Raw genomic sequence first — 18,880 nt, 5'->3', positions numbered from 1 at the left:
CACTGCCCTCAGCCCCATGGCAGCCCCCAGCCCTCGTCACTGCCCCCTGCCCCACAGCGCTCGCCTCTGCCACTGCCCTCAGCCCCATGGCAGCCCCCAGCCCTCGTCACTGCCCCCTGCCCCACAGAGCTCGCCTCTGCCACTGCCCTCAGCCCCATGGCAGCCCCCAGCCCTCGTCACTGCCCCCTGCCCCACAGCGCTCGCCTCTGCCACTGCCCTCAGCCCCATGGCAGCCCTCAGCCCCATGGCCCCAGCCCCAGTAAGTGCCCTGAGGTCCTGTGCCTGCACCTCCCAGCCCCACAGCACCAACCCCTTGTCATTGCCCCCAGCCCCATCGTGCCCCCCTGCCCCAGAGCACTAGTCCCAGTCATTGCCCCCAGCCCCATCGTGTCCTCCTGCCCCCTGGCCCCAATCCCATTGCCTCCCCCAGCCCCTGTCACTGCCCCCTGCCCCACGGCCCTGCCCCACAGCCCCGGCCGTGGCAGGCGCTGGTTGTTCATCAGCTTCCCTTTGCCTTTATTTAGCTTTTACAGACGGACCCAGACCCGACCCCTTGCCCGAGCCGGTGCCGGCGGCGATGCCGAGCCGGGGGGGGGGGCAGCGGGGCCCCACTGCCGGGACCCACAGTGCCCCCCAGCCCCAGTGCTGCGGCCGCCAGCGCCTCTCCGCCGTCCTCCGCGCCGCGGGGCCCCGGGAAACCCGCCAAAGCCTCCGCTGAAAAGAAACGGAGAGAATGGCAGGGGCGTCGCGCCGCTCCGGCCCCCCGAGGGGTCGGTACCAGGGCCCCTCGGCAGCGTGGGGCACCCCACGGGGCACAGCCGGGCTGGGGCCGCCGGGCGCCGCTCCGGGACGCCCACTGCCCCCCGCTCGTCCCGGCTCCCGCGGGGCTCGGGCGTACCTGAAACCGAGCCTGGCTTCCTTCTTGCCCTGAAATCTTACTCCCCGGCCCAAAAGCAGCCCGACCGCCCCCCCTCCAAAAAAAACAACCCCCCTGGGGGCCCAACTCCGCTCTTCCCAGCGCGGGATCCGCTTTGCAGCCCAAACACGGAAAAACGGGGCTTTTTTTTCCCCTTCCTGTGCCCGGGCAGCCACCTGGGGAAACTGAGGCACGGAGCGGGGATGCCCCGGTGGGGGTGTGTGTGTGTGGGGGGGTGCATGGCCTCCCCACCCCACTGCCCGGCCTCGGGCCCCCTGCCCAGCTTCGCGGTTCGGCTCGTGCGCCGGGCGCGGGGGCTCCTTCGTGTCGGCGTGCGAACGGCCCCCGGGGCGAGGCGGGGGGCGCGGGGAGGGGAGGGGGGGGCCCCTACGTCCGCTGGGCGTCCGCCTTGGCGAACAGGCGGCTGTGCCAGTAGTCGGGGTTGTCGAAAGCGCAGTCCGAGGCCTCCAGGCTCCGCAGGGGCTTCATGGAGGGGGCCGGGGCGCCGGGGGGGCCGCGGCAGCCGGGGCAGCGGCCGCCCCGGGGCGCCAGCACCGCCTCCATCTCCTCGTAGCCCTGCTCCTCGGCGGCCCCCCCGGGCCACATGTCGGCGTAGCCCCCGTGCCGGGCGCCGGCCACGCTGCCCAGCGAGCGGCTCAGCCGCGGCTGCTTGTTCATGTACTCGTAGTCTTCCTCCTCCTCCTCCTCCTCCTCCTCCTCCTCCTCCTCCTGGTCCTCCCGGTGGCCCGGCGGGGGGGCGCCCGGCTCCGAGCCCACCTCCATGTACTCGTAGCCCAGCTCCTCCAGGGAGGCCGGCCGGGCGCCGGGGGGGACCCCGGGCTGCCGGTTCATGTACTCGTACTCCTCCTCCTCCGGCGCCGAGCCCCCAGCGGGCTCCGGTTCTGCGGGGTGGGGGTGGGGGGGGTGAGACGCTGGCTGTGCCTCCCCCCCCGGCCCCTGGAAATGTCCCCCTGCCCTGTTGGGATGGACCCCCCTCCCCATAGAGACAGGACCCCCCCCCAGTCCTGCAAGAACAGATCCTCTACCCCACACAGGGGGGATCCTGCCCTGCAATGATGGACCCCCCCCACCCTGCACGGATGGACCCCTACCCGGCAGCAATGGAGCCCGATAAGGCGTGGACCCCCACCCTGCATGCACAGGACCCCCACCCTGCACAGATGGACCCCCCACCCTGCACGGATGGACCCCTACCCAGCAGCGATGAAGCCCCATGAGGCGTGGATCCCCACCCTGCAATGATGGACCCCTACCCTGCACGGATGGACCCCTATCTGGCAGTGATGGAGCCCCATGAGGGGTGGCCCCCCACCCTGCACGCACAGGACCCCCACCCTGCACAGATGGACCCCTATCCTGCAGGGATGGACCCCCACCGCGCATGCACGAGACCCCTATCCTGCAGTGGCGGACCCCCACATTGCACAGACCCTCACCCTGCACTCATGGACCCCCCACTCTGCGTGCACGAGACACTCCCCCAGCCTGCAATGGCAGACCCCCACCCTGCATGCACAGGACCCCACCATGCAATGGCAGACCCCCACCCTGCATGCACAGGACCCCCAGTCTACGCGCGCGGGGCCCCCACCCCTCAAGGAGGGCCCCCCCACCCCGCAGCGCCGGCCCCTCACCGCGGACGGCGCGGTCGGGGGCGACGTAGCCGTTGGCGTCCTCCTCGCTGCCCTCGGAGCTGGGGGGCGGCGGGGGGAAGCTCTCGCGCTGCGACAGGTAGGCGCTGTCCCCCCGCGAGCGCAGGCTGCGGCAGAGGCTCCCCGACAGCGACAGCCCCTCGGCCAGGTCCAGCTCCGACGCGGTGCCCCGGCCCTCCGACGACTCCGACACCGTCCGCCCCAGCGACTCCTGCCGGCTCCGCCGCGGCGGCCGGCCCCCCCCGGCCTGGGGGACGCGGCGGTGACGGGGGGGCCGGCCCGGACCCCCGGCCGCCCCCCGGCCACCCCCCGGCCCCCCGCGGTCGGTACCTGGCGGCCGCTGCCGAGGCCGGGCTGGTTCATGGGGATGTAGCCGGCCGGGGGGCTCAGCAGGCTGGGGCTCTGCGGGGGGAGAGGCGGGGGGTGAGGCTGGGGGGGGGACGCCGGTGCCGTGCTCCCGCCCCACTGCAGGGGAGGGGGTGAGGGACGGCCGCGGGACGGGGCTCGGAGGGGCTGGGGGGGGGCCGGACCCACGGGGGAGCCCCGGGGCTGCCCGCGTCGGGCTCCGGGAGGGGAAGGGGCTGGGATGTGGGTCCTGCGCCGTGCCCGGGACCCCCTGCCCCACAGCCTGCCCCATGCCGTGCCCAGGATGGACCCACAGCCTGCCCCATGCCGTGCCCAGGACCCAGGATGGACCCACAGCCTGCCCCATGCCGTGCCTGGGACCTCCTGCCCCACAGCCTGCCCCATTCCATGCCCAGGACCCGGGGTGCCCCATAGCCTGCCCCACAGCCAGTCCCGGGGTGGGAGGGGACAGCGGGGGGTCTCACCCGGGCAGAGCTGCCCCGCGGCCGCGAGGGGTAGAGCCCGGCGGCGAGGCCGAAGGAGGCGTCCAGCTCCTCCTCCTCCAGCTCCAGTGTCTCCACGTCGTCCAGCTCCTTGTCGCTGAGGGTGGGGGGCTCGGCGGGCGGCGCGGCCCCGCTCTCCTGCTGGGGGGGGGGGTTAGGGGCTGCGGCCGGGGGGCCGGGGGGCCAGGGGGGGTCCCACGCTCACCTTGATCACCAGGTAGCGCGGCGGGTCGCGCGCCATGCGGGTGAACTCGTTCGCCAGCTCCTTGAAGGTGGGACGGACGTTCTCGTCGATCATCCAGCCTGCGGGCACCGCGGCGGCTGAGCCCGGCGCCGGCAGCACGGCCGGGACCCCCGGAGCCGAGCTGGGACCCCCGGAGCCACGCCGCACCCCAGGGACCGAGCTGGGACCCCAGGGACGAGCCGGGACCCCCGGAGCCATGCCATGTCCCCAGGGGCCGAGCCGGGACCCCTGGAGCCGAGCTGGGACCCCCATGGCTGAGCCGGGACCCCCGGAGCCATGCCGTGTCCCCAGAACAGAGCCGTGTCCCCGGGATGGGGCCGTGTCCCCGGGACGGGGCCGTGTGCCTGGGATGGGGCCGTGTCCCCAGCACAGAGCCGTGTCCCCGGGATGGGGCCGTGTCCCCGGGACGGGGCCGTGTCCCCGCACTCACACTTCACCATGACCATGTAGACGTCGATGGTGCAGATCTGGGGCTGCGAGAGCCGCTCGCCCTTCTCCAGCAGGTCGGGCACCTCGGCGAGGCGGATCCCGGCGTAGGGCTCTGCCCCGAAGGTCATCATCTCCCAGAGCGTCACGCCTGCGGGGACCGGCCCCGTGAGCCCCCCGCGAGCGCCCCGGGGGCCGCGCGGGGCCGGGGGCCGTGCAGGGCCGGGGCCGCGCTCACCGTAGCTCCAGACGTCGCTCTGGTGCGTGTACTTGCCGAAGTGGATGCTCTCCAGGGCCATCCACTTGATGGGCGTCTGCAAGGCAGCAGCCGTGGGGGGGGGGAGGCTGGGCTGGGGGTGCCAGGCAGGGGGGTCTCCGGGACATGGGGGGGGCACCCCATGGTGCAAGGGACACGGAGGGGGGATGGAGCAGGGAGGCGATGTCCCAGGGTGCGGGGGACCTGGGGTGGGGAGGGGACACCCCAGGGTGCAGGGGACACGGAGGGGGAATGGAGCAGGGAGGGGATGTCCCAGGGTGCGGGGGACCTGGGGTGGGGAGGGGACACCCCAGGGTGCAGGGGACCTGGGGATGCAGAGGGGACGGGACGCCCCGCGGCGCGGGGGGGCATGGGGGCCCACCTTGACCTCGTTGTAGAAGTACTTCTTGTCGTCGGGGTAGAGCAGGTCGGCGATGCCGAAGTCGGCCACCTGGGCCTGGCTGGGCGACTTGAGGAGCACGTTGCGGGCGGCCAGGTTGCGGTGCACCATGCGGTGCTCCTCCAGGTAGTACATGCCCTGCGGAGGGGCGTCAGCGCCGGCTCGGCCCGCGGCGCCCCGGCCCGCCGCCCCCGCCACTCACCTTGGCCACCTGCACGCACCAGTTGAGCAGCAGCTGGGGGCTGATGCCGTGGCGGTTCTTGCGCACGTAGTCGAGCAGGGAGCCCAGCGGCAGCAGCTGCGTCACCAGCTGCAGCTGGGCGCCGGGGCAGATGCCCAGCAGCCGCACGATGTAGGCATGGTCCAGGCTGCCGATGGCCAGCATGTGCTGCGGGGGCACCGTCAGCGCCCGCCGGCCCCGGGAACCCCCGCGGGCGCCCGGCCCCGGCGCCCTGGGAACCCCACACTCACGTCGGTGACGGCGTGGAAGGACTGCTGCCCGCTCCAGTCCTGGATCACCTTGATGCTCACGGGGATCTTGATGGAGTCGCCCTCGGGGATCCAGACGCCCTGGCGGGACGGGGAGGCCCCGGGTGAGCGCCGGCGCCGGGGAGCCCCGCGGAGCCCGGCCCGGCCCCCGGCTCACCTTGTGCACGGTCCCGAAGACGCCGGAGCCCAGCACCTTCAGCCGCTTCAGCTCCGTCTCCTTGAAGATGCGGGCCAGCACCTTGTTGGCTTTTTCACTGGGGTCCAGAGGCTCCAAGCTCTGCCCAGCAGGAGATGGAGAGATGGATGGAGATGGACAGAGATGGAGCCAGGCATGGAGATGGACGGGGATGGAGAGGGGGAAAGAGAAGGACAGAGATGGAGACTGATGGGGGCGAGGTTGGAGATGGGGATTGGGAGGGACAGGGATGGATCCGGGATGGAGAAGGGGAGAGAGGAGGACACGGACGCAGATGGACGGAGATGGGGAAGGGGATGGGACATGGATGGAGCCAGACGGGGACGGAGAGAAGGACGAGGTGGAGATTGATGGGGACGGAGAAGGACAGAGACAGGGATGGGGCTGGACGGGGGCTGGTGGAGGGGGCAGACCGGGGGCTGCCCGGCCCCCTCACCTCGCCCCTCTCCAGGTAGCGCCGCATCGCCCGCTTCTTCTGGATCTTCTTGCCCCGCCAGTAGAGCAGGGTGAGGAGGAAGCAGGAGCAGGAGAGGAAGAGCCCGCTGACCACCATCACGGCGATGACCGTGGGCGTTTTCCTGGGCGCGGAGGGCGCGGGCTGAGCCGGGCTCCGGGGCGCGGGCAGGCCCCAGCAGCGCGCCCCGGCCTGCCGCCGCCGCCGTGCCCCACGCGCTTCCCACGGCCCTCCCCGCCGCGGGGGCGGCCGCCGGATCCGGCCGCAGTGACGGCGCCGGGGCGCGGCGCGGGCAGGGCTGGGATGGGATGGTGCCCCAGGGCCCACGCGGGCGGCAAGGGCCCCGAGCACGGCAGCATGGCACGGCATGGCACGGCATGGAGCAGTGCAGCATAGCACGGCATGGCACAGTGCAGCATGGCACAGCATGGCATGATGCAGCATGGCATGATGCTGCACAGGATGGCACAGTGCAGCATGGCACGGCACAGCACGGCACGGAGCAGTGCAGCATAGCACGGCATGGCACAGTGCAGCATGGCACAGCATGGCATGATGCAGCATGGCACGATGCTGCACAGGATGGTACAGTGCAGCATGGCATGGCACGGTGTGGCATGGCACAGGGCGGCACACCATGCCTGGTGCGCAGCAGCACATCATCGCATGGCACAGAACTGCACAGCACGGCACAGCACGGTGCAGCATTGCGTGGCGTGGCATGGTGCGGCACAGCACGGTGCAGCATTGCGTGGCGTGGCATGGTGCGGCACAGCGCGGCACAGTGCAGCATTGCATGGCGTGGCACGGTGCAGCGTGGCACGGTGCAGCATGGCACGGCACGGCATGGCACGGAGCAGCCCGGCCAGGGCAGAGGGTCCCCAGCCCAGGCTGCGCGCCTCGGCACCGGTTCGGGCCAGGCGAGGCAGGCCCTGCCCCGCGGTACCTGGAGACGGGCAGGGGCTCCCCCAGGCAGTCCTGCAGCAGCGGCCCCAGGCACCTGCGGAGCCGGAGCCGGGGTGAGACGCGGCCCGGCCCCCACCGCCCCCCTCCCTCCCCCGGCAGCCGGACGCCTGGGCCCGGCCCGGCCGGGGCTGCGGTGCCCCCGCTCCCGCCCGGCGCACCCACGGGTGCAGTTCTCGTGGCAGGGCCGGCACTCGCGGCTGGCGTCGGGGTACTTGTAGATGGGCCCGCGCTCGCCCAGGACGCCCTCGGGGCAGCTCTCCACGCAGTGCGGCCCGTCCCGGTAGCGGGCGCAGCGGGTGCAGGTGTCGGCGCCCTGCGGGGCGGGGGGCGCGTGAGGACCCGCGGGCGGGCCGCCGCCGCCGCCGCGGGTCCCCGGCCGGGGCCGTACCGAGCCGTTGCAGGTGAGGCTGCCCTCCATGCGCTCGCACTCGGGGTGGCACTCGAAGCACTCGTTTCCCTGCGCGAACTCCCGCGTCTCCCTGCGGCGACGGGGCGACGGTCAGCGGCCGGGCGTCCCGGCACCCTCGGTCCGTCCTGCCCCGGCGCCAGCCCGGGCTCCATGCCGGGATCCCACCCTGCTGCTCGCCCCGGCGTCCATCCCGCCCTGGGGTCCATCCTGCCCTCGTACCTACCCCCGGCTGTCCTGGGGTCTATCCCATTCCAGGACTCACCCTGGGTCCATCCTGCCCTGACACCTGCCCTGGGGTCCATCCCTCCCCGGGGTCCATCCCTCCCTGGGGATCATCCCATCCCAGTACTCATCCTGGGGTCCATCCTGCCCTTGTAACCACCCCCCACCCCGCGCCTGCCTTGGGATCCATCCCACCCCAGGGTCCATCCCTCTTTGGTACCCAGCCCAGCATCCATCCTGCCCAATACATGTCCCAGGGACCATCCTGCTCCAGCACCTGTCCCAGGGTCCATCCCATCTCGGTACCCGCCCCGGGGTCCATCCCATCCCGGTACCCGCCCCAGGGTCCATCCCATGCTGGCACCCGCCCCGGGATCCATCCCATCCTGGTACCCGCCCCGGGGTCCATCCCATCCCGGTACCCGCCCCGGGATCCCTCCCGCCCCGGGGTCCCCCCCCCCCCGGTCCCCTCCGTACCCCTGGAAGAAGTGGCAGGAGGCGACGCAGACGCCCCGGCGGCTGTAGTGACGGCAGGACAGGCACTGCTCTGGGCCGGGGCCCCAGCACCCGTCGGAGGAGCACAGCGGGTCGCACACCTTCCCCTCTTGCTCTGCGGGGAAGGGGGCTCAGCGGGGGCCCTCGCAGCCCGGGGGCCCCGCAGCCGCCCGCCGCCCCCCGGCCGACTCACGGCACTTGCTGCGCGGCTTGTTGTTCTTGATGTCGAGGTCGGCGCGGCGGCGCGACAGGGCGGCCCACTGCACGGTGTAGTAGTAGCAGAGGCGGCGGTTCTCGGTGATGTACACCTTGCCGGCGCTGACCTCCCGCAGCGAGCGCAGCCCCAGCGACGTCACGTTCTCGTTCTTCATGATGAGCAGGGAGAAGCCGCGGCTGCGGGGTGGCCGGTCAGGATGATGGGGTCCCCTCCAGCCCCGGGGCATGGGGACGGGAGGGGACGGGGACGCAGGGACGGGGACACAGGGATGGGGACACAGGGGCAGGAGATGATGGAAACGGGTGGGGACGCAGAGACGGGAGGTGACAGGGATGCAGGGATGGGGGTGATGGAGACACAGGGACGGGGGATGATGGAGATGCAGGGATGGGGATGCAGAGACAGGAGCTGATGGGGATGCAGGGATGGGAGGTGATGGGGATGCAGGGATGGGGGATGATGGAGATGCAGGGATGGGAGGTGATGGGGATGCAGGGATGGGGGATGATGGAGATGCAGGGATGGGGGGCGATGGAGATGCAGGGATGGGGATGCAGAGACAGGAGTTGATGGGGATGCAGGGATGGGAGGTGATGGGGATGCAGGGATGGGGGATGATGGAGATGCAGGGATGGGGATGCAGAGACAGGAGTTGATGGGGATGCAGGGATGGGAGGTGATGGGGATGCAGGGATGGGGGGTGATGGGGATGCAGGGATGGGGGATGATGGAGATGCAGGGATGGGGGGCGATGGAGATGCAGGGATGGGGATGCAGAGACAGGAGTTGATGGGGATGCAGGGATGGGAGGTGATGGGGATGCAGGGATGGGGGATGATGGAGATGCAGGGATGGGGGGCGATGGAGATGCAGGGATGGCGATGCAGAGACAGGAGTTGATGGGGATGCAGGGATGGGAGGTGATGGGGATGCAGGGATGGGGGGTGATGGGGATGCAGGGATGGGGATGCAGAGACAGGAGTTGATGGGGCTGCAGGGATGGGAGGTGATGGGGATGCAGGGATGGGGGGTGATGGGGATGCAGGGATGGGGATGCAGAGACAGGAGTTGATGGGGCTGCAGGGATGGGAGGTGATGGGGATGCAGGGATGGGAGGTGATGGGGATGCAGGGATGGGGGATGATGGAGATGCAGGGATGGGGGGCGATGGAGATGCAGGGATGGCGATGCAGAGACAGGAGTTGATGGGGCTGCAGGGTTGGGAGGTGATGGGGATGCAGGGATGGGAGGTGATGGGGATGCAGGGATGGGGGATGATGAAGACCATGGCAATGGGGACTCACTTGTAGAGGCTCCGGCCCCCGATGGTGACGAGGTTGGAGAAGACGCTGAAGTTGTGCATGTGCTTGGGCCAGGACTGGATGTTGAGGTAGCCTGGGGGGATGCCGGGCCGGGTCAGGGCGGGCCCAGCGGCTCCCAGCGGCTCCCGGCGGCTCCGGCGCCCGGCTCACCCGTGATCTCCCGCACCGTCCGGAAGACGTTGAGCTTCTCGGGGTCGAGCGCCGAGATGTTGCGCCAGGGATCCCTGCGGGAGCCGGGGCCGTCAGCGGGGCCGGGGGCCGTCAGCGCCCCGCGGCCCCGCGGCCCCGCTCACCCCTCCAGGCCCGTGATGAGGAAGTCGAGGTTGCCCAGGATCTTGGTGCAGTTCACGAAGGTGTCGATGTTGCTGGAGTCCACGGTCTGGTACCGGCTGCCGGCGCCGGTGCCCTCGCAGGCTGCGGGGACGGGGGGGTGAGGGCTGCCGGCGCCTCCCCGTCCCCGTCCCCGTCCCGGTCCCCGTCCCGCGCCTACCCTTGGGGCACAGCCCCGAGCAGGGCTCGCACATCTTCAGCCCATTCTTCTCCACCTCCATCTTGTCGCTGGGGCAGGCGCGCACGCAGGAGCTCTGGTCCACCACGAAGTTGTCTGCGGGGCGAGGCGCGGGGTCAGGGCGGCGGGGGCCCGGACGCCTGGGCCCCCGCCCCGGCCCCGGCCCCGGCGCCCCGGCTCACGCGGGCAGCTCCGGACGCAGATGCCCCCGTACTGGTACTTGGTGTCGGGGTTGGGCTCCAGCTGGAAGGTGAGCTTGTTGTAGATGAGGGGCTGGGGGCAGAGCGGCACGCAGGCCCCGCTGTCGTTGAAGTGCCGGCACGCCTGGGGGGGCAGAGTCAGAGCGGCGAGGCGCGGGCGCACCGCCGCAGCCGCGCACGGACGCACGGACGCGCAGACACACGGACAGAGCCGCGCCGGGATGCAGCGCGGACGCATGCACGGACACGCAGGCAGAGCGATGCACGGACACAGCGCTGGACGCATGGACGGATGGACAGAGGGCATGGACACGCAGGCAGAGCGATGCACGGACACAGCGCTGGATGCACAGACACATGGACGGACGGACACAGACACAGTGCTGGATGCACGGACACACGGACGGATGAACATGGGTGCACGGACACACGGACGCCTCCCTCACATGGCCAGTGTCACCCCATGCGCAGCCCAGGCTGCTCGGGAGACCCCCTCCCCACAGACAGACAGACGTGCAGGCGCACCAACAGATGCACGGACAGATGCACGGATGCATGGACAGATGCACGGACACACGGACAGCTCCCAGGACGGCCAGCGTCGCCCCATGCCCGCCCCAGGGAGGACACCCTTCCCCACGGAGGGGGCCCCCGGGTGCCCCGAGCCCCCCCGCTGCAGACAGACAGACGGACGGACGGACGGATGGACGGGGGGGGAGACGGGGGGCCGCGGGGCACCTACGAAGCAGTGGGTCTGGCGGGGGCCGGTGCAGCCGCCCGCGCACTCCTCGTGGCAGCACTCGTTGGGCGCCCGCCCGAAGCAGCGCCCGTTGCACTGCGGGGCGCAGATGGTCTTCGTCACTGCGGGGGGGGGGGGGCAGGCGGTGGGTCAGGGGGGCGCCCCAGCCCCACGACCCCCCCCCCACCCGCCCCACGGCCCCCCGGTACCCACGTTTCTGGCAGTCCTCGGCGCCGGGGCCCCAGCAGTGCCCGCCGCAGCTCTCGTGGCACGGGGCGCCTGCGGGCAGCAGCGCGGCGCTCAGCCCCCCCGCGGCGCCCGGACGCCGGGGCCCCCCCGCGGCGCCCGGACGCCGGGGCCCCCCGGCCCGGCACTCACAGCCCTTGCCGTTGTCGCCCACGGCGGGCTCCAGGCGGGGGTCCCGCATGATGTCCCGCCACTCCACCGTGTCCACGTGGCAGAGCTGCTCGTTCTTCTCGATGTAGACGCCGCCGGCCAGGATCTCTGCGGGGCCGGAGCGGGGGCGCTGGGGGGCCGGGGACCCCCCGCCCCCTTCGCCCCCCCTGCCCCCTTCGCCCCCGCGGACGCCTTTGCCCCCCCCCCGGAGCCCCCTCAGCCCTTCCCGCGGCCCCGGGGTGCACGGGGGGACGGCAGCGTTACGGGGTGCACGGGGGGGACAGCAGCGCTATGGGGCGCAGGAGCACGTGGGGCGCCAGCTCCGCTATGGGGAGCGTGGGGTACAGCAGTGCTCTAGGGTGCCAGGGGATTGCACTGCTCCGTGGTACGGGGGGCGGGCAGCGCTGCTATGGGGTGCGGGGGGGAATGGCACTGCTATGGGACACGGGGGGGGTGCAGTGCTGTGGGACACAGGGGATGCAGTGCTATGGGGTGCAGGGGATGTCATGCTATAGGGCACAAGGGACACCGCACTGTGGGGCATGGGGGACGCTGTGCTGTGGGGTGCAGGGGGATGCTGCGCTGTGGGGCACAGGGGGGCAGGGCACTGTGGGGCGCGGGGGTGCTGTGAGGCGGGGGTCCCGGCGGTGCGGGGCAGTGGGGTGGGGGTCTCGGCGCTGTGGGGCGCTGTGGGGCGCTGCGGGGCGGCGTGGGGTGGTGCGGTGCGGGGGGGCGCTGTGGGGCGGGAGGGTCCCGGCGCTGCGGGGGCGCTGTGGGGCGGCGGTCCCGGCGCTGTGGGGCGCTGTGGGGCGGGGGTCCCGGCAGTGCGGGGCAGTGGGGCGGCGCGGGGCGCGGGGCGCACCGGTGAGGCGGTTGAGGGCAAGGCGGCGCAGGGCGTGCGTGGGGCGCCGTGGGGCGCCGTGGGGCGGGGGTCCCGGCGGCGCGGGGCAGTGGGGCGCCGTGGGGCGCCGTGGGGCGGGGGTCCCGGCGGCGCGGGGCAGCGCGGGGCGCGGGGCGCACCGGTGAGGCGGTTGAGGGCGAGGCGGCGCAGGGCGTGCGTGGGGCGCCGTGGGGCAGGGGTCCCGGCGGCGCGGGGCAGTGGGGCGCCGTGGGGCGCCGTGGGGCGGGGGTCCCGGCGGCGTGGGGCGGCGCGGGGCGCGGGGCGCACCGGTGAGGCGGTTGAGGGCGAGGCGGCGCAGGGCGTGCGTGGGGTGCCGTGGGGCGGGGGTCCCGGCGGCGCGGGGCAGTGGGGCGCCGTGGGGCGCCGTGGGGCGGGGGTCCCGGCGCCGTGGGGCGGCGCGGGGCGCGGGGCGCACCGGTGAGGCGGTTGAGGGCGAGGCGGCGCAGGGCGTGCGTGGGGCGCCGTGGGGCGGGGGTCCCGGCGGCGCGGGGCGGCGCGGGGCGCGGGGCGCACCGGTGAGGCGGTTGAGGGCGAGGCGGCGCAGGGCGTGCGTGGGGCGCCGTGGGGCGCCGTGGGGCGGGGGTCCCGGCGGCGCGGGGCAGTGGGGCGCCGTGGGGCGCCGTGGGGCGGGGGTCCCGGCGGCGTGGGGCGGCGCGGGGCGCGGGGCGCACCGGTGAGGCGGTTGAGGGCGAGGCGGCGCAGGGCGTGCGTGGGGTGCCGTGGGGCGGGGGTCCCGGCGGCGCGGGGCAGTGGGGCGCCGTGGGGCGCCGTGGGGCGGGGGTCCCGGCGGCGTGGGGCGGCGCGGGGCGCGGGGCGCACCGGTGAGGCGGTTGAGGGCGAGGCGGCGCAGGGCGTGCGTGGGGCGCCGTGGGGCGGGGGTCCCGGCGGCGCGGGGCAGTGGGGCGCCGTGGGGCGCCGTGGGGCGGGGGTCCTGGCGGCGTGGGGCGGCGCGGGGCGCGGGGCGCACCGGTGAGGCGGTTGAGGGCGAGGCGGCGCAGGGCGTGCGTGGGGCGCCGTGGGGCACCGTGGGGCGGGGGTCCCGGCGGCGCGGGGCAGTGGGGCGCCGTGGGGCGCTGTGGGGCGGGGGTCCCGGCGGCGCGGGGCAGTGGGGCGCCGTGGGGCGCCGTGGGGCGGGGGTCCCGGCGGCGTGGGGCGGCGCGGGGCGCGGGGCGCACCGGTGAGGCGGTTGAGGGCGAGGCGGCGCAGGGCGTGCGTGGGGCGCCGTGGGGCAGGGGTCCCGGCGGCGCGGGGCAGTGGGGCGCCGTGGGGCGCCGTGGGGCGGGGGTCCCGGCGGCGCGGGGCGGCGCGGGGCGCGGGGCGCACCGGTGAGGCGGTTGAGGGCGAGGCGGCGCAGGGCGTGCGTGGGGCGCCGTGGGGCAGGGGTCCCGGCGGCGCGGGGCAGTGGGGCGCCGTGGGGCGCCGTGGGGCAGGGGTCCCGGCGGCGCGGGGCAGTGGGGCGCCGTGGGGCGGGGGTCCCGGCGGCGTGGGGCGGCGCGGGGCGCGGGGCGCACCGGTGAGGCGGTTGAGGGCGAGGCGGCGCAGGGCGTGCGTGGCGTTGGGGTTGTAGTTGAGCAGCACGAAGAGGGCGTAGCGCTCCTCGTAGAGCTGGGTGCCGCGCACCACGCGCAGGCTCCGCAGCGGCAGCGTCCCGAACACGTTCATGGCGATGAGCACGTAGCCCGTCACCTCGCGGATGGTCTGCGGCGGGCGGCGGGCGGCCCTCAGCGCCCGGGGCGCTCCCCCGAGGGGCGCTCGCCGGAGGGGCGCTCGCCCGAGGGGACGCCCACCCAAGGGACACTCACCCGAGGAATGCTCACCCGAGGGGCGCTCACCCGAGGGGACACCCACCCAAGGGACACTCGCCCGAGGGGCACTCGCCCAAGGGGATGCCTACCCAAGGGACACTCGCGCGAGGGGCACTCACCAGAGGGGCCGCTCACCTGAAGGGCACTCGCCCAAGGGACACTCGCCCAATGGGTGCTTGCCCGAGGGGACGCCCACCCAAGCGACACTCGCCCGAGGAATGCTCACCCAAGGGGCACTCGCCCGAGGGGATGCCCACCCAAGGCACACTTGCCCGAGGGACACTCGCCTGAAGGGTGCTTGCCCAAGGGATGCTCGCCCGAAGGGCACTCGCCCGAGGGGACGCCCACCCAACGGACCCTCGCCCGAGGGGCACTCGCCCAAGGGGATGCCCACCCAAGGGACACTCGCCCGAGGGGCACTCACCAGAGGGGTGCTCACCGAGGGGACACCCGCCCAAGGGGCACTCGCCCGAGGGACACTTGCCTGAGGGGTGCTTGCCCAAGGGATGCTCACCCGAAGGGCACTCACCTGAGGGGATGCCCACCCAAGGGACACTCGCCCGAGGGACACTCACCAAGGGGCCGCTCGCCTGAAGGGCACTCGCCCAAGGGACACTCGCCCAATGGGTGCTTGCCCGAGGGGACACCCACCCAAGCGACACTCGCCTGAAGGGTGCTTGCCCAAGGGATGCTCGCCCGAGGGGCACTCACTGAGGGGCCAGTTGCCTGAGGGGCACTTGCCCAAGGGGTGCTCGCCCGATGGGCGCTTGCCCGAGTGCCGCTCGCCCGAGGGCCGCTCGCCCGAGGGCCGCTCGCGGCACGCACCTGCAGGAAGGAGAGGTCCTGCGCGTGGTCGATGAGGACGATCTCCAGGTTGCCCATGACGATCTCGCAGTTGTTGTACATCCTGTGCAGGGTCTGGTACTGGTGCTGGGCGTCCCCCGTGACGCTGAGCCCGTTGAGGGTCCCCGCGCACACTGCGGGCCAGGGCGGCGTGGGCGCGTGCCCCCCACGCGGGCCTGTCCCCCCCCTTGGGGGCCACGGCCACGTGCTGCTGCGGTGGCCGTGCCCCCACTCCCCACCGTGACCCTCCTTGAGGGTCCCATCCGTGTCCCCGCCATGGTATCCCTGTCACCCCCCCCAATGGCCATGGCCACATCTGCCCCATGGTGGCCACATCCCCCCCCTTGATGGCCTCCTCCCTCCCATGGTGGCCCTGCCCCCCTCTTGATGGTCACTGCCATGCTCCCCCATGGTGGCCACGTCCCCCATCAGCAGCCATGTCCCCCCCCCGATGGCCTCCTCCCTCCCATGGTGGCCATGCCCCCCTCTTGATGGTCACTGCCATGCTCCCCCATGGTGGCCACGTCCCCCATCAGCAGCCGTGTCCCCCCCCATGGCCTCCTCCCTCCCATGGTGGCCATGGCCCCTCTTGATGGTCACTGCCATGCTCCCCCATGGTGGCCACGTCCCCCATCAGCAGCCATGTCCCCCCCCCCCATGGCCTCCTCCCTCCCATGGTGGCCATGCCCCCCTCTTGATGGTCACTGCCATGCTCCCCCATGGTGGCCACGTCCCCCATCAGCAGCCATGTCCCCCCCCAAATGGCCTCCTCCCTCCCATGGTGGCCATGCCCCCCTCTTGATGGTCACTGCCATGCTCCCCCATGGTGGCCACGTCCCCCATCAGCAGCCGTGTCCCCCCCCATGGCCTCCTCCCTCCCATGGTGGCCATGGCCCCTCTTGATGGTCACTGCCATGCTCCCCCATGGTGGCCACGTCCATGCTGCCCGCGGTGGCCTTGTGCCCGCGTCAACGGCTCCATCCCCCTGTCCCCCCCCCCTTTATGGCCAAGGCTGCATCTCCCCACGGCGTCCCTGTGCCCGGCAGCGCCCATGTGTCCCCCCCCCCCCGCGGTGGCCTTCTCCTCCCCATGCTGGCCATGCCCCCCCCCGTCCCCTCCTGCGGGCGCCCGAACCGGCCGGGCGAGCTGCGCTGCGCCCGCGCAGTTGCGCAAGGCCGGTGCCATGGGCAGGGCCCCCCCCGCCCCCCCCAGCACTCCCGGACTTCGGCCTCCCTGCGCCCGGACGCCTGGGCCCCCGCCCAGCACCGTGGGGGGGGGGGGCTGCAGCACGCACAGGGCCGCTTTGTGCGCGGGGGGCAGCGCGCGGCCCCCTCCCCACCTCCGCCGCACAAAGCCGCCGTTGTGGCCCCCCGAAACGCCCCCCACCCCACCCCCGCGTGCCCCAGGGGCAGAGCCGGCGGGGGCGGGGGGCTGCACCACGCCACCCCCCCCCCCAGCCTGGCCCCACATCCGGCCCCCGCGCGCCCGGGGGGGCCGCGGCGGGTAAATGGCAGCTTTGTGCCGGCGGGTCGCGCGGGGGCGGCGGGGCCCCGCGCCCCCTCCCCGCCTGCCGAGAACGGGCAGCTCGGTGCATGCCGCCCGGCTCCCCCCGCCGGGGGCCGCAGCTATTTCCATCGGGGAAGGGGCTATAAAAAGGTCCCAGCTGCCGCCGGGTCTGGGGGAGGGCGGACGGGCTCGGCCCAGCCCTGACGCCCTGGTGATGGGCGCAACCGAGACAGCATCAAGCGGGGGAGCTGGGACCCCCCAGAGGCACTGGGGCGGGGGGGGGGGAAGCAAAGGGGGAGCAGGGGGTGCTGGGCCGGACGCCTGGGCCCCGAGGCGTCCCGGGGAGCGGAGCGGGACCCCGGGAATGCCGTGGGCAGTGGCGCGGCCGGGAACAAGTGGCACTTTGAGACGAGGCCGGTGAATCATTAACCGCGGCACAAAGGTCCCGGCGGGCCGGATCCGGGGGCCCCGGGGCCTCCCGCCCCCGGAGAGAGGGTCCCCCGCGCCCCCGGGGATGGGGGGGGGGCGGCCCCCGGGCCGCGGGCGGCAGCGCGGCGGCGGCCGCCCGGGCGTTATCAGCGCGGGGCCCCGCTGGCAGCTCCGGCACGCCGCCGCCGCCGCTATCTGCCGCATGCCGGCGCGCCGCCCGCGAGGCCCCACAGCAGCGCGGCAAAGAGGGCCCAGGCGTCCGGGGGAGGGAGGGACCCCGGCGTCCGGGCCCCCTCTCTCCCGCCCCGGGAAGGCGGGGGGAGCGGGGCCCCGACCTCCCGGCCCTCGGCGGCACAAAGGGGGTCTGTGTGCGCGGGGCAGCCGCTGCCGCGGGGCCGGATCCCAGCCCCGGCCCCGAACAAAGGGGCACAGAGCCGGCGCCGGGCACCGGCCCCAGCCGGCCCCACGGGGGGGGACGGGGGCAGCCGGGCTGGGGGGGCAGCGGTGGAGCGGGGCCGGCCCCACGGGACGGGACAGGACGGGCACCTGCCGGCTCCTGCGGCCGGGGCTCCCCGCAGCCCCTGCACGAGCTGGTCCCAGGACCCCGTGTGAGCTGATCCTCATGCAAGGCAGCCCCTGGCCCCTCTGCGAGCTGGTCCCAGGCCCTCGTGCGAGCTGATCCTCGTGCGAGCTGGTCCCAGGCCCTCGTGCGAGCCAGTCCCCGTGCAAGGCAGCCCCTGGCCCCCGTGCAGGCTGGTCCTGGGCCCTCGTGCAAACCAGTCCCTGTGCAAGGCAGCCCCTGGCCCCTCTGCGAGCTGGTCCCGGGTCCTCGTGCGAGCCGGACCCCGTGCAAGGCAGCCCCTGGCCCCTCTGCGAGCTGGTCCCGGGTCCTCGTGCGAGCCGGACCCCGTGCAAGGCAGCCCCTGGCCCCCGTGCGAGCAGGTGCCCGGGCCCCACGGCACCGGCGACGCAGCCTTGTTCATTCCTCCTTTTCCCCCCCCTTCCCGAAACCGCCCCACCCAGCAACGCGGAGATTTCGCACCCGCGCGCGCACACGGCACGTTCGCACCGCTGACGTGCGCCCGGCTCCACCTTCGCGTCCAGCCCTCGATGTTTTTATTTTGGGGCTGAAAAACAACTCCCGGGCAGCCCTTTCCTTCCGGGAGCATCTCCCCACCGCCACCGCCGCGTCCCCCCAGCCGTCGCCCCCAGAACGGCGGGGCCAAGCTGAGGTGCCCCGTGGCCCGGACGGGGCGGGCAGGGCCGGGCATGAGGGCACGGGGGGCGCCCGGGGGGCAGCGCTGGCCCCGCGGCGGCCGGACGACGCCGGCGGCCCCCCGAGGGTCTCCTGCTCTGGCTATCCGGGGGAGGCCGGGCCCGGATCCGGATTCCAGCAGCGCTGCTGGAGACGCGCGGCGGGTCCCAGAGCCTAAAATTAGCCGGCAGCTGCGGGGCGCGCAGGTGCCGGTGGGACGTGGGGGCCGGGGGGGAGCCCGGGGGCGCGGCGGGAGCTCGAGGGACGCAGGAGCCCCCAGCCCGGGGGACGGGGCAGGAGCCGGGGGGACGCGGGGGCCCCCAGCCGCGGCCGTGCAGCCCCCGGAGCCCCTCGAGCGCGGCGTCAGGGCGCAGCCCGGCGAGGGGGAAGCGCCGCGAGCACCGGCGGGACCCCCGCGGCCGCGCAGCCCCGGTGCCCCCGCGCGCTCCGGACCCCCCCCCCCCGGGCCCTCCGGGGGCACCGGCCGCCCCGGGACCCCCCCTGCAGCGCCGCGCTCCCCGAGCGCTCCCCGCGCCCCTGGGCTCCGCGGCGCCGCCCCGGCCCCTCCGCGCGGCCGCGGCGCGGTCGGGCGCCCCGGTCCCGCCGAGCAGCCCCGGTCCCCGCCGGTGCCCCGGGACCCCCCTGCAGCGCCGCGACCCCCGAGCGCTCCCGCTGCCCTCCGGGCGCCCCGGTCCCATCGTGCGGCCCCGGCGCCGCCGAGCGCTCCCGCGGCCGCGGAGCAGCCCCGTCCCCCGCGGCAGCCCG

At 74.3% G+C, this 18,880-nt stretch overlaps 1 protein-coding gene across 5 annotated transcripts; it reads right to left on the bottom strand.

Moving 5' to 3' along the window:
• Positions 1-1,210: 1,210 nt before the first annotated feature.
• Positions 1,211-15,045, bottom strand: ERBB3 (erb-b2 receptor tyrosine kinase 3). Of its 5 annotated transcripts, none has more exons than XM_062597381.1 (27): positions 14,908-15,045; positions 13,789-13,975; positions 11,359-11,484; positions 11,194-11,259; positions 10,984-11,102; positions 10,224-10,365; positions 10,024-10,137; positions 9,827-9,947; positions 9,684-9,757; positions 9,516-9,606; positions 8,188-8,387; positions 7,977-8,109; positions 7,257-7,347; positions 7,027-7,181; positions 6,849-6,902; positions 5,885-6,026; positions 5,410-5,529; positions 5,235-5,333; positions 4,966-5,151; positions 4,746-4,901; positions 4,346-4,421; positions 4,112-4,258; positions 3,643-3,740; positions 3,420-3,578; positions 2,920-2,991; positions 2,572-2,836; positions 1,211-1,818 (listed from the first exon to the last, which is right to left on the bottom strand). In XM_062597381.1, the coding sequence occupies exons 1-27, from the start codon at positions 14,986-14,988 to the stop codon at positions 1,304-1,306; spliced, it is 3,789 nt and encodes a 1,262-aa protein (XP_062453365.1). In that variant the 5' UTR covers positions 14,989-15,045; the 3' UTR covers positions 1,211-1,303. The 5 variants fall into 5 exon arrangements, with proteins under 5 accessions (XP_062453365.1, XP_062453366.1, XP_062453363.1 ...); XM_062597382.1 differs by having other exon boundaries at positions 3,420-3,575; XM_062597379.1 differs by having other exon boundaries at positions 11,194-11,484.
• Positions 15,046-18,880: the final 3,835 nt, after the last annotated feature.

The sequence above is a fragment of the Rhea pennata genome, chromosome 29 (assembly GCF_028389875.1).
Source record: "Rhea pennata isolate bPtePen1 chromosome 29, bPtePen1.pri, whole genome shotgun sequence".
In the NCBI taxonomy this organism is placed as follows: Eukaryota; Metazoa; Chordata; class Aves; order Rheiformes; family Rheidae; genus Rhea; species Rhea pennata.
The sequence above is the reverse complement of the archived record's forward strand: the minus strand, read 5'-3'. Positions and strand labels throughout refer to the sequence as shown.

Bases quoted from the DNA above. Each gene is read 5' to 3' on its own strand.
- ERBB3 (XM_062597379.1), bottom strand. From the start codon at position 14,988: ATGTACAACAACTGCGAGATCGTCATGGGCAACCTGGAGATCGTCCTC. The intron at 13,976-14,907 runs GTGCGTGCCGCG...CGCCCGCCGCAG, and splicing joins AGGACCTCTCCTTCCTGCAG to ACCATCCGCGAGGTGACGGG. The intron at 9,948-10,023 runs GTAGGCGCGGGA...CCGTCCCCGCAG, and splicing joins CTCGGGGCTGTGCCCCAAGG to CCTGCGAGGGCACCGGCGCC.